Source organism: Arachis hypogaea, chromosome 15 (genome assembly GCF_003086295.3).
Source record: "Arachis hypogaea cultivar Tifrunner chromosome 15, arahy.Tifrunner.gnm2.J5K5, whole genome shotgun sequence".
Lineage (NCBI taxonomy): Eukaryota > Viridiplantae > Streptophyta > Magnoliopsida > Fabales > Fabaceae > Arachis > Arachis hypogaea.
In genome coordinates this window covers 127,269,677-127,282,256 of record NC_092050.1, presented here as the reverse complement: position 1 = coordinate 127,282,256, position 12,580 = coordinate 127,269,677, and the positions used below count along the sequence as shown (strand labels likewise).

General features: G+C 24.0%; 1 protein-coding gene across 1 annotated transcript in view; it reads left to right on the top strand.

Annotated features, from left to right (window-relative positions):
* Positions 1–8,230: 8,230 nt before the first annotated feature.
* LOC112747143 ((-)-isopiperitenol/(-)-carveol dehydrogenase, mitochondrial) overlaps positions 8,231–12,580 on the top strand; it is a 39,791-nt gene continuing 35,441 nt past the window's right edge. Inside the window, exon 1 of the mRNA XM_025795151.3 lies at positions 8,231–8,482. Coding sequence (XP_025650936.1) covers positions 8,286–8,482 — 197 coding nt within the window. The 5' untranslated portion in view covers positions 8,231–8,285. The remainder of the gene's footprint in view (positions 8,483–12,580) is intronic.

Sequence of the window (12,580 nt, the reverse complement as noted above, 5' to 3'; positions counted from 1 at the left end):
GTCGCATGTGCTTGGCACAAGAAATATTAAAATTTGTATTTTTGAATAAAATAACAAATTTTAAAGGGAGAATTTGTTGGTACAAAAAAATGAATTTTTTCGACTATCAGCAGTTTCGAACATAAAAGTAGTGTTTCGACTACAGAAGTAGAAATAGGCAAGTTGAAGTCGAAAAAAGATGTTACAAAGAGCGTTGAAGTCGGAAGGGTAGTTATTTGTTTTATTTGATCATCAAGGCTTGCTACTCGACCTTCAAGCTGAGTGGAGGACATGGATGCAAAATCTGAAGAGCAAGTTGAAAAAACGTGATACTTTGAAGACCAAGGAAGATGTGGGTGTCAAAATTTGGGGGTCAAGATTCTTCATGGTCAAGGCAAGGTAATGGCTGAAAAAAAAAGAAGGAAGTAAGATAGTGGATAAACATGATCCATGGCAAGTCTATTTCCACGATCTATAAATAGTAAAAACTCAAAAGAGTTCGGGAACTTCAATCAAGAACACTAGATCATCACATAAGCTCATCAAATTCCCAGTCTCTGCAGCGCAATGGAAGAACATGGAGTGCAAGTGCATGTGAGTATTAGAAGTCAATTTTTAACTTTTTCTTTCCTTTTGTTTATTTAGTTTAATTTCATTTATTTTTTTTGAATTTCGTTATTTCTTTGTTTAAATCAATATTTGATGCTTTTATTCTTTTGTTGTTTATCATAAAGTTTACCACTAGTAATCTCGACATAGATTGCCTTGACACTAATTAAGTAATTTTTAGGTCGAGCTCACTTTTTTTCAGATGAATCGTATCTACTTCCCAATACTTGAGATCTTGATACAAGCTCGTTTCAACACCACCTGTCGAAGTTGACTAAAAAATGAGTGAAACAGTAAGTTATTATGTAATATTTTGAATCCTCAAACAGAAAAAATATACTGTCGATATAAATTTTGACCCATAGAGATTCAACTCATAAGTAATCAAAATTTGACAAGTATCACTTGGTTATAGAAATTCTCTTTTGACTACAGAAACGAAGGACACTTGAGGGCGAAAGATTGATGGTTCAAAGCAAGTTGAGAATACCATCTGGATCGACATCACGTGGTCAAGTACAGGCACGATGCAATAGCGTGGGACTTGAAGGACAAGACAAAAGAACACGGGAGCATCACGATAAAGATTTTTCACGGTCAAGGCAAGGTCATGGTCTGAGAAAAAGGAGGAACCAGGTCGTGGTCAATATTATTCAGGAGAAAGATGTCATTGTGATCTATAAATAAGAAGAACTCAGAAAGGTTTAGGGACTTCAATCAAGAACACTAGATCATCACATAAACTCATAAAATTTCCAATTTCAATGGCGTAACGGAAGAACATGGAGTGCAAGTGCATATGAATATTAGAAGTCAATTTTTAATTTGTTTTCTTTTGTTCATTTGATTCATTTTCTTTTCTTTCCTTTCATTTTCATTATCATTCTGCTTTCATTGAAATTTTGACGGTTTTATTTATTCAAAGTTTTCTTTATTTAATTATTTATTTATCTATTTTACTTTATTCGTTATAAATTCATTATTAGTATCTCGCGCAAATTCTTTTGACGCTGTTTTTAAGTAATTTTTAAGTCGAACTCATTCTTTTTTTTAAAAGTGTCGTATTTGTTCTCGGAATTGGAATTTTGATACAAATTTGATTTAATATCTTATCGAAAAATACCAAAATTCGAGTGAAACATATTCAAAATAAACTTTTAATTAGTTAAGATTAATTATTTTTTAATTTTCAATTACACGTTATACTGTATTAAGAAAAAAATGTCCGTGTTTCATTTTCAAGAGAATAAACGAGTGGTTAAAAGTATTTTGGATTTTTGGATATTTAATAAAGTGTTGACTTTGTACATATATCATTACTCATTTTAGAATATAAGTTAGCCTGTGTGCTATTATTGTTATTATTCTATCCTTTGGAATTGGAAAGTCAAATGGAATTAAAAAAACGATTAATTGTCGCATACAAGCATTTTTATTATGCAAGTTTTACAAATCCTTAATATCCCTTATTTTTAAAATGCGTTTTTTATGGCATATATCTTTCACGCACCTCCTTAAAAAAATTTTCAATCAATCAACGCGCGAGTATATAACTTTATTTTCGAAAGGATTTCGTTTCCTTTTTCGAATTTCTTTTGTGTTTTCTTGCCTTCTCTCTTCAATCTCTTTTGTGCGTTTCTCTTTGTCTTCTCTTTCGCCGTTTACGTAAGTTTCTCTCTATTCTCTTTTTTTGATTTTCTCGTTTTTCATTGTTTCTGAAATCAAGTTCTGAAATCGTTTTGAAGATAATGGATGATTCAACTTCAGATTGTCAGCTGAACTAGAGCGAAGTAGATTTTGAATTTGAATCCAATAAAGTTCTTGAGGTGTGATTTAATTTCAGTTAATAATTGAATTTGAATTTGAATCCAGTTAGTAGTTTATGATTGTGTAGCTGAAAAATGCATGGACTTTGCCTGTGAAATTTGTTGTTCATTGTTTCTTGTTTGAATTGAATCTAATGTACTAGTTCTAATGAATTTTCTACATTTTATATCAGACGTTCAGGTGTAAATCAAGAATATTTGGGTGTATTTTAAAACAGTTTGGGTGTATTTACAGTTTATGACTTTTCATCTCATTGAGAGTGAATTGTCTTATTCTTTTAGTTGAATTATTTTAGTTTCTGTTTAATGATGATTCATGAATATGATTTTTGTTATTTTTTATGATGGTTTTACAGTTCTATTTGCATTCTATAGTTTATGCTTGTTTTAATATGGTATATTTTAGGTGTATTTTGTAGTCCCTCTATGGTATTGATGAGCAGTTTGTTTTTCACATACAAGCGTTTTTCTCATATGAGTCTTTACAAGTCTTCTCCTCCTTTTATTGTTTTGAATCCAATCAAGTGGCTGAGGTGTAGTTCAATTCAGAAGAAAAAAATGCAACATTAGAGAAAATATTTTTTATACAAAAATACTATTTGTACACTAAAATCAGCTACATATGTATTTGTGTATAAATATATGTATGGTTTAATTTATTTCAATGTATATTTGTATTCCAGTATTTATTTTATACTGATGGCTAACTTTGGTGGCTAATTTTAGTGTACACGTAGCATAACTCATTTCTGTATTTGCAGCAAATTTGGGTATAAAACGAAGATATTTGGGTGTAACACGAAGATATTTGGATGTATTTTAAGGAATTTTGGGTATATTTTTATTCTGATAAGTTCTGCATAATTTATATCTCTTTCTCTTCTTCCTCCTAATCTTCTACTGCTTCTTTTTTTTTCATCATCATCACCATCATCTTCTTCTTTTTTTCTTATTCATCTTTTTCTTTTTATTTTACCTTCTCAAGTTTCTTTTTATTTTACTCTCTTAACAAAAATAAAAACAAAAAAATCAAACAAGGAATAAGAAGAAACACATAATGTTCCAAAATTACTTGGAAAATGATGAACTTATATTCATTTAACTAAAAGAAATAAAGAAATAAGGAAAAGAAGAAGAAGAAAAAAATGCAGCATTAGAGGAAATATTTTTTTGTACATAAATGCTATTTGTACACTAAAATCAACCACTAAAATCAGCCACCAATATATTTGTGTATAAATACATGTGTGGTTTAATTTATTTTCAATGTATATTTGTATTCTAGTATGTATTTTATACTGATGGCTAAATTTGGTGCTTGATTTTAGTGTACATGTAGCATAACTCATTTCTGTATTTACAGCAAATTTAGGTGTAAAACGAAGATATTTGGTTGTAACACGAAGATATTTGGGTGTATTTTAAGAGATTTTGGGTGTATTTTTATTCTGATAAGTTCTACATAATTTAGAACTCTTCTTCTTCCTCCTTCTCATCTTCTGCTGGTTCTTTTTTTTTCATCATTATCACCATATTCTTCTTTTTTTTCTTATTCATCTTTTTCTTTTTGTTTTACCTTCTCAAACTTCTTCTTGTTTTACTCTATTAACAAGAATAGAAACAAAAAAATAAAAAAAAAAAAAAGAAGAAGAAGAAGAAACACATAATGCTGTAAAATTACTTGGAATAGGATGAACTTACATTTATTTAACTAAAAGAAAGAAAGAAATAAGGAAAAGAAGAAGAAGAAAAAAATGCAGCTTTAGAGGAAACATTTTTCTGTATAAAAATGCTATTTGTAAATTAAAATCAGCCACTAAAATTATCCACCAATGTATTTGTGTATAAATACATGTTTGGTTTAATTTATTTTCAATATATATTTGTATTCTAGTATGTATTTTATACTGGTGACTGACTTTGGTGGTTGATTTTAGTGTACACGTAACATAACTCATTTCTGTATTTGCAGTAAATTTGGGTGTAACACGAAAATATTTGGGTGTAAAACGAAGATATTTGGGTGTATTGTTATTTTGATAAATTCTGCATAATTCAGAACTCTTCCTCTTCCTCTTCCTCATTCTCATCTTCTTATTTCATATTCTCATAATTCTTTTTGGGAGGAAAAATCAAACAAATAAGAAAAAATACATAATATTGCAAAATCAAAAGAAGAAGGAGGAAAAACACAATGATGAAAATGAAACACGTGAAAAAAAAAAGAGAAGAAACACAAAGAAGAAAGAGAAGAAGAAGGAAGAAGAGGAGGAGTAGGAAAAACACGAAGAAAAAAATAACAATTGTGATTTTTATTGAGAAAGAAGAAGAGTCGTTCATAACGGTGAAGGAGCGCTTTAAAAACGTAATGCGTGTGTTAACACGCTTTTTTGGATGAGCATGTTGGATTTGGCCCAACTTATAAGACTTATAAGTAAAAAAGACTTGTATATATAGCATAACTGTTAAAAAAATATATTCAAATTTATTTGAAGCATTTGTGGCTGACCAACGTGGTCAAAAAAAAAAAAATGAAACGAAGGGTCACTTCCACAGTTCCACTGCTTATGGGTGATGATGATCGCATACACGTTTAATACGGAACGGAAGTAAAAGTGCAGTTTGCTGGTTTTTTTTTTTTTTTTTTTTCTCAAAAACAAAAATGTTATATTTAAAATTAATATGATATATTTATATATAAATATATATTATTTAATTTATTTTTAATATATATTTATATTTTAATATATTCTATATAAAAAATTAATTTAATAATTAATTTTTCAAATATACATAATATGATTTTTTTTTCAATCTATGCATGAGCTCAATTTCTCAATATGAAAACTATGTTACAATAAATTAGAATTAAAAGGTCATAATAAATTTAATTTTAATGCAACAAAATAATATTTTTATAATTTTATATATATATATATATATATATATGATGATAAAAAAATATTTTGATAAACAATTCTACACTAGCTCTTTTTTATATTTCCATTATATATAACATGTATTAATATTAATAAGAAGTTGCTTTCAGAGTTCAGACATCAAATGGTCCCTGTTTTTACTCTAATAACTTTTAATATTCTGACTTCGGTGATTAAATTTCACATAATTAATAAATAATTAGATAATAAATTAATTATTAATTATTAATTAAAAAATTAAAAAATTAAAAAATAAATTTTGTTAATTTATAAAAATAAAATTATTAAGAATACGAATTTTGATATTAATTTAAAGATTTTGACTCAAAAATAGATTAATAAGCCAAATCAATTAAATCAAACTCAAACGAAATTCAAGACTCATCATATAAAAGTTAAGACTTGCATCTTCTCTAAAATTAAGTAAGACACGCCGAGAAAGAAACGAGAAAATGGATCTTTTTAATTTTTTTTAATAATTGAGAGAGTAAAGTGTGATTTTTTATCATTAGTTTTATAAGTGAGATCAAGAATAAATATGAAAGAGAATAATAAAAGATTAAAAATCACACTTTACATTTTCAATTTTTTTTAACAATTAGCTATGGAAACTTAATTTTATTTTCTTTCAAATTCCAATTCCACTTATTATCTTTTAATTTCGAGCGAGCTCTAATTACTGCGTTGTTTGCGGCTACGCAATCATCGCGTCAAACTCTTCGAAATTATCCGAACATACAAAGTGATAAGAAATTAGTTATTTTCACTCAATCATTTCTTTTTTAAATTCAAAATTTTGGTTAATAATTATTGAAGATTTTGATGTTCTAAGATTAAATTAGTTTGAGGAAATTATGTTGGATTGATTTTTCTATAAATAAAAATATATTTTTTTCTAAATATATATGGCGCATATAATAAATACACATGTCTAAATATAACAATAATTACTAGTCTATTATTTCTTACTGAAAAGTTCAATCAATAAGGATGCTAATATAACGTCTTCTATAAGAAAAAAGTGTCATCGACTTACATGGGATACTTTTAGTAAATTTTCTTCATTTATTTTATATTTTGTTAATCTATTGCATGCAGAATGAAATTCTTTAAATTTATTAAAACAAATTAATACAAAATAAATTTATTAGAATAACTATATATTTAATGTAATGATTCATATAGTTTTGATATGTAGTTATTATCAATTAATTGAAATAGATTAGATAGAGGTATATTATGAAAATGATTGAGGGTTTCCATTTTTTTAACTTAATCAAGAAGATGCAAATATTGCATTATTACATGAAATCAAAATTAAAATAAATAATAAGAAATAAAAAATAAATAATAAATCAACTTAATTAATGTTTGTCATGATATTTCTAGCCATAATCTTAATTAGCACTATATGTAACATAAAAGAATTTTTCGTTTACTATTTATCACTTTTTTCATGATCTATGCAAATCATTTTCAAATGATAAAAAAATATGTGAAGATATATATATATATATATATATATATATATATATATATATATATATATATATATATATATATATATATATATATATGGATAAAAATAAAAAAAATAATTATTTATCAACTGTAGAAAACATGAATAATACAATAAAATAACATTTGTTTTGAATATTAAATTTAAGCAAATTTAAGAAAAAAATTTATAGATCTTTTTAAAATTTTAAAAAAATATTAAAAAATAAAATATTATTTTAGTCTCTAATGTGTAGACTAAATTCTAATTTCATTTTAATGTTTGAAATATTCTATTTTTATTTCAAATATTTTATTTCATTCTATTTTAGATCTCTAGTTAAAATTAAATTTTTTTTTCAAAAAATATTTATTTTTTATTGTTATATTTTTTATTATTATTCTATTATTTTTGCTCTTAAATTATTATAACAATTACCGTAACCACTATAATAATTATGATTTTTTTTTCATTTAAAAAAACTCATAATAAAAAAAAAATTTTGGAATAAAATTATAATAGAACAAAATAAAATATTTAAGATAATAATAAGATATTTAAAATATTAAAGAACAAATAAAAAACTTAGTTTAAATATTAAATATTAAAATAATGCTTTGTTTAATGTTAACAGTAAAAAAATATTTTACCGATTCTCATATTTCTAACACGTGACTGGTAATTTTTTTGTACCATTTAATATTCACACACAAATTTCAAGAATTATTAATTAAAAATTTAATTAACATACATCTTAAAAATATATGATAAATTTATTATAAATAAAAAATTTTAAATATTTTTATTTAATAAATATAAAATAAATATATTAAAAATTTAAATTTTTTATATTTTTAATAAAAAATTTTAATTTATAAATTTAAAAATATATTTTTAAAACACATAATACATAAATTTTTAAATTAATTAGAGGATATGTGCGTTTTGAAAAATTTAAAAACTACTTTTTTTTACTTTTGACTTATAAAAAGTTACATTAATAGTATTTGGTATAATTTTTTAGATAAACTTTTAACTTTTTAAAAAGTTATTTAAGAGTTTTTGAAGAAGTTAAAAATTGTTTCTCCTATTTTCAAAAGCTATTTTATCATTTTTATTTAATGCACAACTAATTTTAAAATAAGAACTTTTATAATAACTTTTTAAATACAAAATAACTTATTTAAAAGTTATTATTAATAAAAGTCCTTATATTTTAAATTCTTTTTTTTTTAAATAATTTATTTTAAAAGTTTAGCCAAAGTGGGAGTAATAAATTAAATTGTCCCCACGTGTCAGTGTCAATAATGAATGAATTCTTAGGGTAGATACTAACCAACAACATTAGCGCATACATATAATACGAGAGTAATATAATACTGCTCCATTCTGCATCCATAGTGTTTCTCCAAAACATATCGTTCAAATAAAAAAATGCCTGAGACAGCTAATTCCGTTGGTAGTTCCGGCCACAAGTTGGCCGGCAAAGTAGCCATAGTCACTGGCGGGGCAAGCGGCATCGGCGAAGCCACAGCCCGTCTGTTTGTAGAGCAAGGTGCAAGTATGGTGGTGATAGCAGACATCCAAGATGATCTCGGCAACCAAGTAGCTGCATCTATTGGCTTTCACAGGTTCATCTTAGATATATGCTATTTAATTATTTCCATGATGTATTCATAAATAATGAAAAATACTTCTTTAAAAAAATAAATAACATTTGAACTCCGTCTTAGGTCAACGCTTGCTGTTTTATCTAGGTAATTTTATGTGACTTATATATCTTTTAACACATCAACTCTAATAATATTTTTATTTTTCTAGACTATGGTGAGTATATTTTGAGAAATACTTTGATGAATTAGGTTTGGACATAATCATTTAAAAGATTTTCAGTTTATTTATTTTTTATATTATTTAACATAATCGATCCAGTTAAAGAATTATTTCAGGTTAACAAAACATTTAAAAACAGTTTTTTTTTTCAAACAAAGTAAATAGAAAAAGAGAAAATTGACTAAATATTGTTAGAGAAAATTAATATAAAATTTTTTTCTAATATTTATTAAAATGAATTAGTTTTCAATAGTATTTGAGTAATCCATAAAATTTAACATTAATATATTTGAATATCAACATCCATTTTACCATATATAAGAATTTATAAATTCTAATCACACAATAATATTTTACACAAAAATAACAATTAAAAATTATTAAATAATTTATTTTTATATATAATTAAATTATTTAACACAATATTATTAATATTTTAATTATTATATTACATAAAATATTTTTATACGAATAATTTTATGTAATTATCGTTATATAAAGTTAATAGTTAAGAAATATTAAATAATTTGATAAATTTAATTAAAATATTTTTTAATAATTTTTAATTATTAATTTTACGTAAAAATAATTTTACGTGAATTTTTATTTTATTATTTTATCATTTTTTGTGTATATATTTCGCTCTCTTGATATAAAAGCAGTGATGGGAAGTGGGCACGGTGAAGCTATCTTAAAAAAACGTGTTTCTTTCTTTTAATTATATATTGGCCATCGCAATCACCTGTCTAATTCAATAATTTATTAAGCGTCCTTAGTTCCGCACCCAAAAGTATTTTATTCAAGGAAAAGTATAGGTAAAGTGCTAAACGATGAAATAAAGTATGGGTAAATAATAAAAATATTAAACAATATAAATAATAGATATATTGAATATTTATTTTATTAGTGTACAGATAATTATTTTAATATTAAAATTTAGAGATTTAATTTAAAAATATAATGTATTTTTATTTAATTAGTGATTGTTCATATTATTCAATAAAACCATTATCTCCCTAACATTCCCCTTATTCAAAAGTTTCAATGCCATATATAATGCACGGGATATATTATGCATCAAATTCCAATTCAGCACAACTCATTTTCTCCATGTTTATGGTCATTTTTCTCTACTGAAAATACAGTTGTTAAAAAATTATTTACAAAATATTAATTTGAACAAAATGTATAATATTTAGATTAATATAATTATTATTAGAGAAAATTCTACTTCTTTTTCTAAAAGATACTAAAATAATACTCTCTTTTTTTCTATTTATAAAATATACATTCTCCTCCTTTATAACTTTTAAAAAATCTCATCTTTAATTTATTTTAAATTTTTTGTGTTAACTAATATTAACTTTATCTATTTTTCAAGAAAAAATAAATTATTTTTTACAAAAATATCCTTTAACAAAAATTTTATTTTTTGTCATTAAATTTTACTTACTAAAATATCTTTTAATAAATTATTTTTTTATTGATTAAATTCTATTTTTACCAAAATAATTTTTTAAAAAATTTAATAATTAAATTATTTTTTCTAAGATACCACTCAATAATTTTTTAATTATTAAATTATGATTCTACCAAAATTTTTGTTAACAATTATTTTTATATTTTATTATTAATTTTTTGATACCAATATATATTATTTTAACATTAAAGAAAAAATCTTACCATTTTTAATATGTATAACAATTAATATATATTGATATCAAAAAATAATCTTACCAAGATTTTTTTATTTAATGTTAAAATAATATATATTGATATAAAAAAATTAATACTAAAATATAACTATAATTATTAACAAAAATTTTGGTAAAATCATAATTTAATAATTAAAAAATTACTAAACGGTATTTTAAAAAAAATAATTTAATTATTAAATTTTTTAAAAAATATTTTAGTAAAAATACAATTTAACCAATAAAAAAATAATTTGTTAAAAGGATATTTTGGTATGTAAAATTTAATGACAAAAAATAAAATTTTTGTTAAAGAATATTTTTATAAAAATTAATATATTTTTTTAGAAAAATAAATAAAGTTAATATTAGTTAACACAAAAAATTTAGAATAAATTAAAAAAAAATTTTAAAAGTTACAAAAAAATATATATATTTTATAAATTAAAAAATATTATTTTAACATTTTGAAAAAAAAAGTAAAATTTTCTCTTATTATTAACATTCCCCATGGAAAAAAGTATTAGCAAAATTAAAGTAGTACATCTAGAAACTAATCCTAAAGTGTTTTTGAGAGGAAAATGGGAGCCAAGTAAAGGCCATAGGACATAGGACTAAAGTAGTAAACTCGTAGTTTATATCTTTATTCATAAGACTGTTGTAGTATCGTAATTCATAAAATCCTAAAACGAAACGTATATGTGAATCGTAAATTAAAAAAAATATAAACATATGAAGGTTTAAAAATATAAAAATAAATTCAAATTTTTACATATCTATCAATTATAAGTTTTTTTGTTTTAATTATTTGTGCAGTATATTAATATACAATAATGACTAGTATAATATAACCCTTTTGTTCCAAAAAAAGAAAAGTTCATTAGATGTGAATAAAATTAAGTGTTTATAGATAGAACTATTGACAGAAACAAAAAAAGGGGGTCTCCCACATTCAAGACAAATGAGTAGAGTAGTAACGGAAATAAACTAAAGAAGAAGAGGAAATTGCAGAAAGAATAGAGAGAAATAAAAATTACTATTCAAAATATAACAAAACAAATTCAATACTAATTTTAATTTTTTTTAATTTTAAAATTCAAACACTAGAATTTTCCTATTCCTATTCCTATATTTTTCTTTCATCTGTGTGATTCAAATATTTTATTCTCTTCTTCTTAACAATAAATTAATAATACCTTTGCAGCTCCACTAATCTAGTTTATCTATATACCAAATCAACTAATAGATCAGAATGAAAAAAAAGAGAACAAAATAGAGCACAAATGTTAAAACTTAAAAGGGTCGAGGAAAAGAAATGGGAGAAATAGAAGAACAAAGATAATGATCAATATTAAAAGAAAAAAAGAGGGGAGAGGCCGAGTGACAGAGGTGATAACGGTGGAAGAAGAAAGAAGAGAGATTTAGCCAAGAACGAAAGGCAACACAATGACTTCAACAACAGAGATTATGGAGACCATAAAAATGAAATAAGACAGGTTCTGAGCACTTTCATCAAAAGCGCGATTTCAACGATTTTGAATGTTTTCCCGACGATTTTGCACGAACGCCATTTCTCTTACTCGAATAATATAAACGAGATGAATTGAGGGAGCAAAATCACAAACTCGTGCGATTTCACAAGTTGGCTCGCGATTCTAACTACCTTGCATAGGACACAAGTTCAAATAAAACATATGTAAAAGACTACATACTAAATTGTAACCGTGCGCAGCAAATAGCCGCAAATACTTCAATAAAACACTCGACATTATAAACTAATTTCTTTTAAAATATTTGCGTATTTATTATACAATATTTATAATCTTGTAGCTAAATGATTATGCCACAAGTATTTAAATAAGTATCCAACCATGCATGTATTGTATATTGTATGGAAAAAGTGTAAAATACATAAAAGATTTGGGTGCTTAACAAAAATATTCTTGATAGATTAAAATAATAAAAACACTTCTAAAAATTTAAAAACATAACAAAAATAATCAAATATTATATACGTATGTATGTATTCTGAATTAAAGCCCTTTGGGATCGAATTTTTATAGAATAAATAGTCAAATTAGTTCTTAAAAGATCACTCATTCTCTAAATTGGTTCTCAAAAAATATTTTTAATCAAATTCGTCTTTTAAAGATTTTAAATTAGTCATGTTAGCCTTTTCCGTCACTTCTATTGCTAACAGCG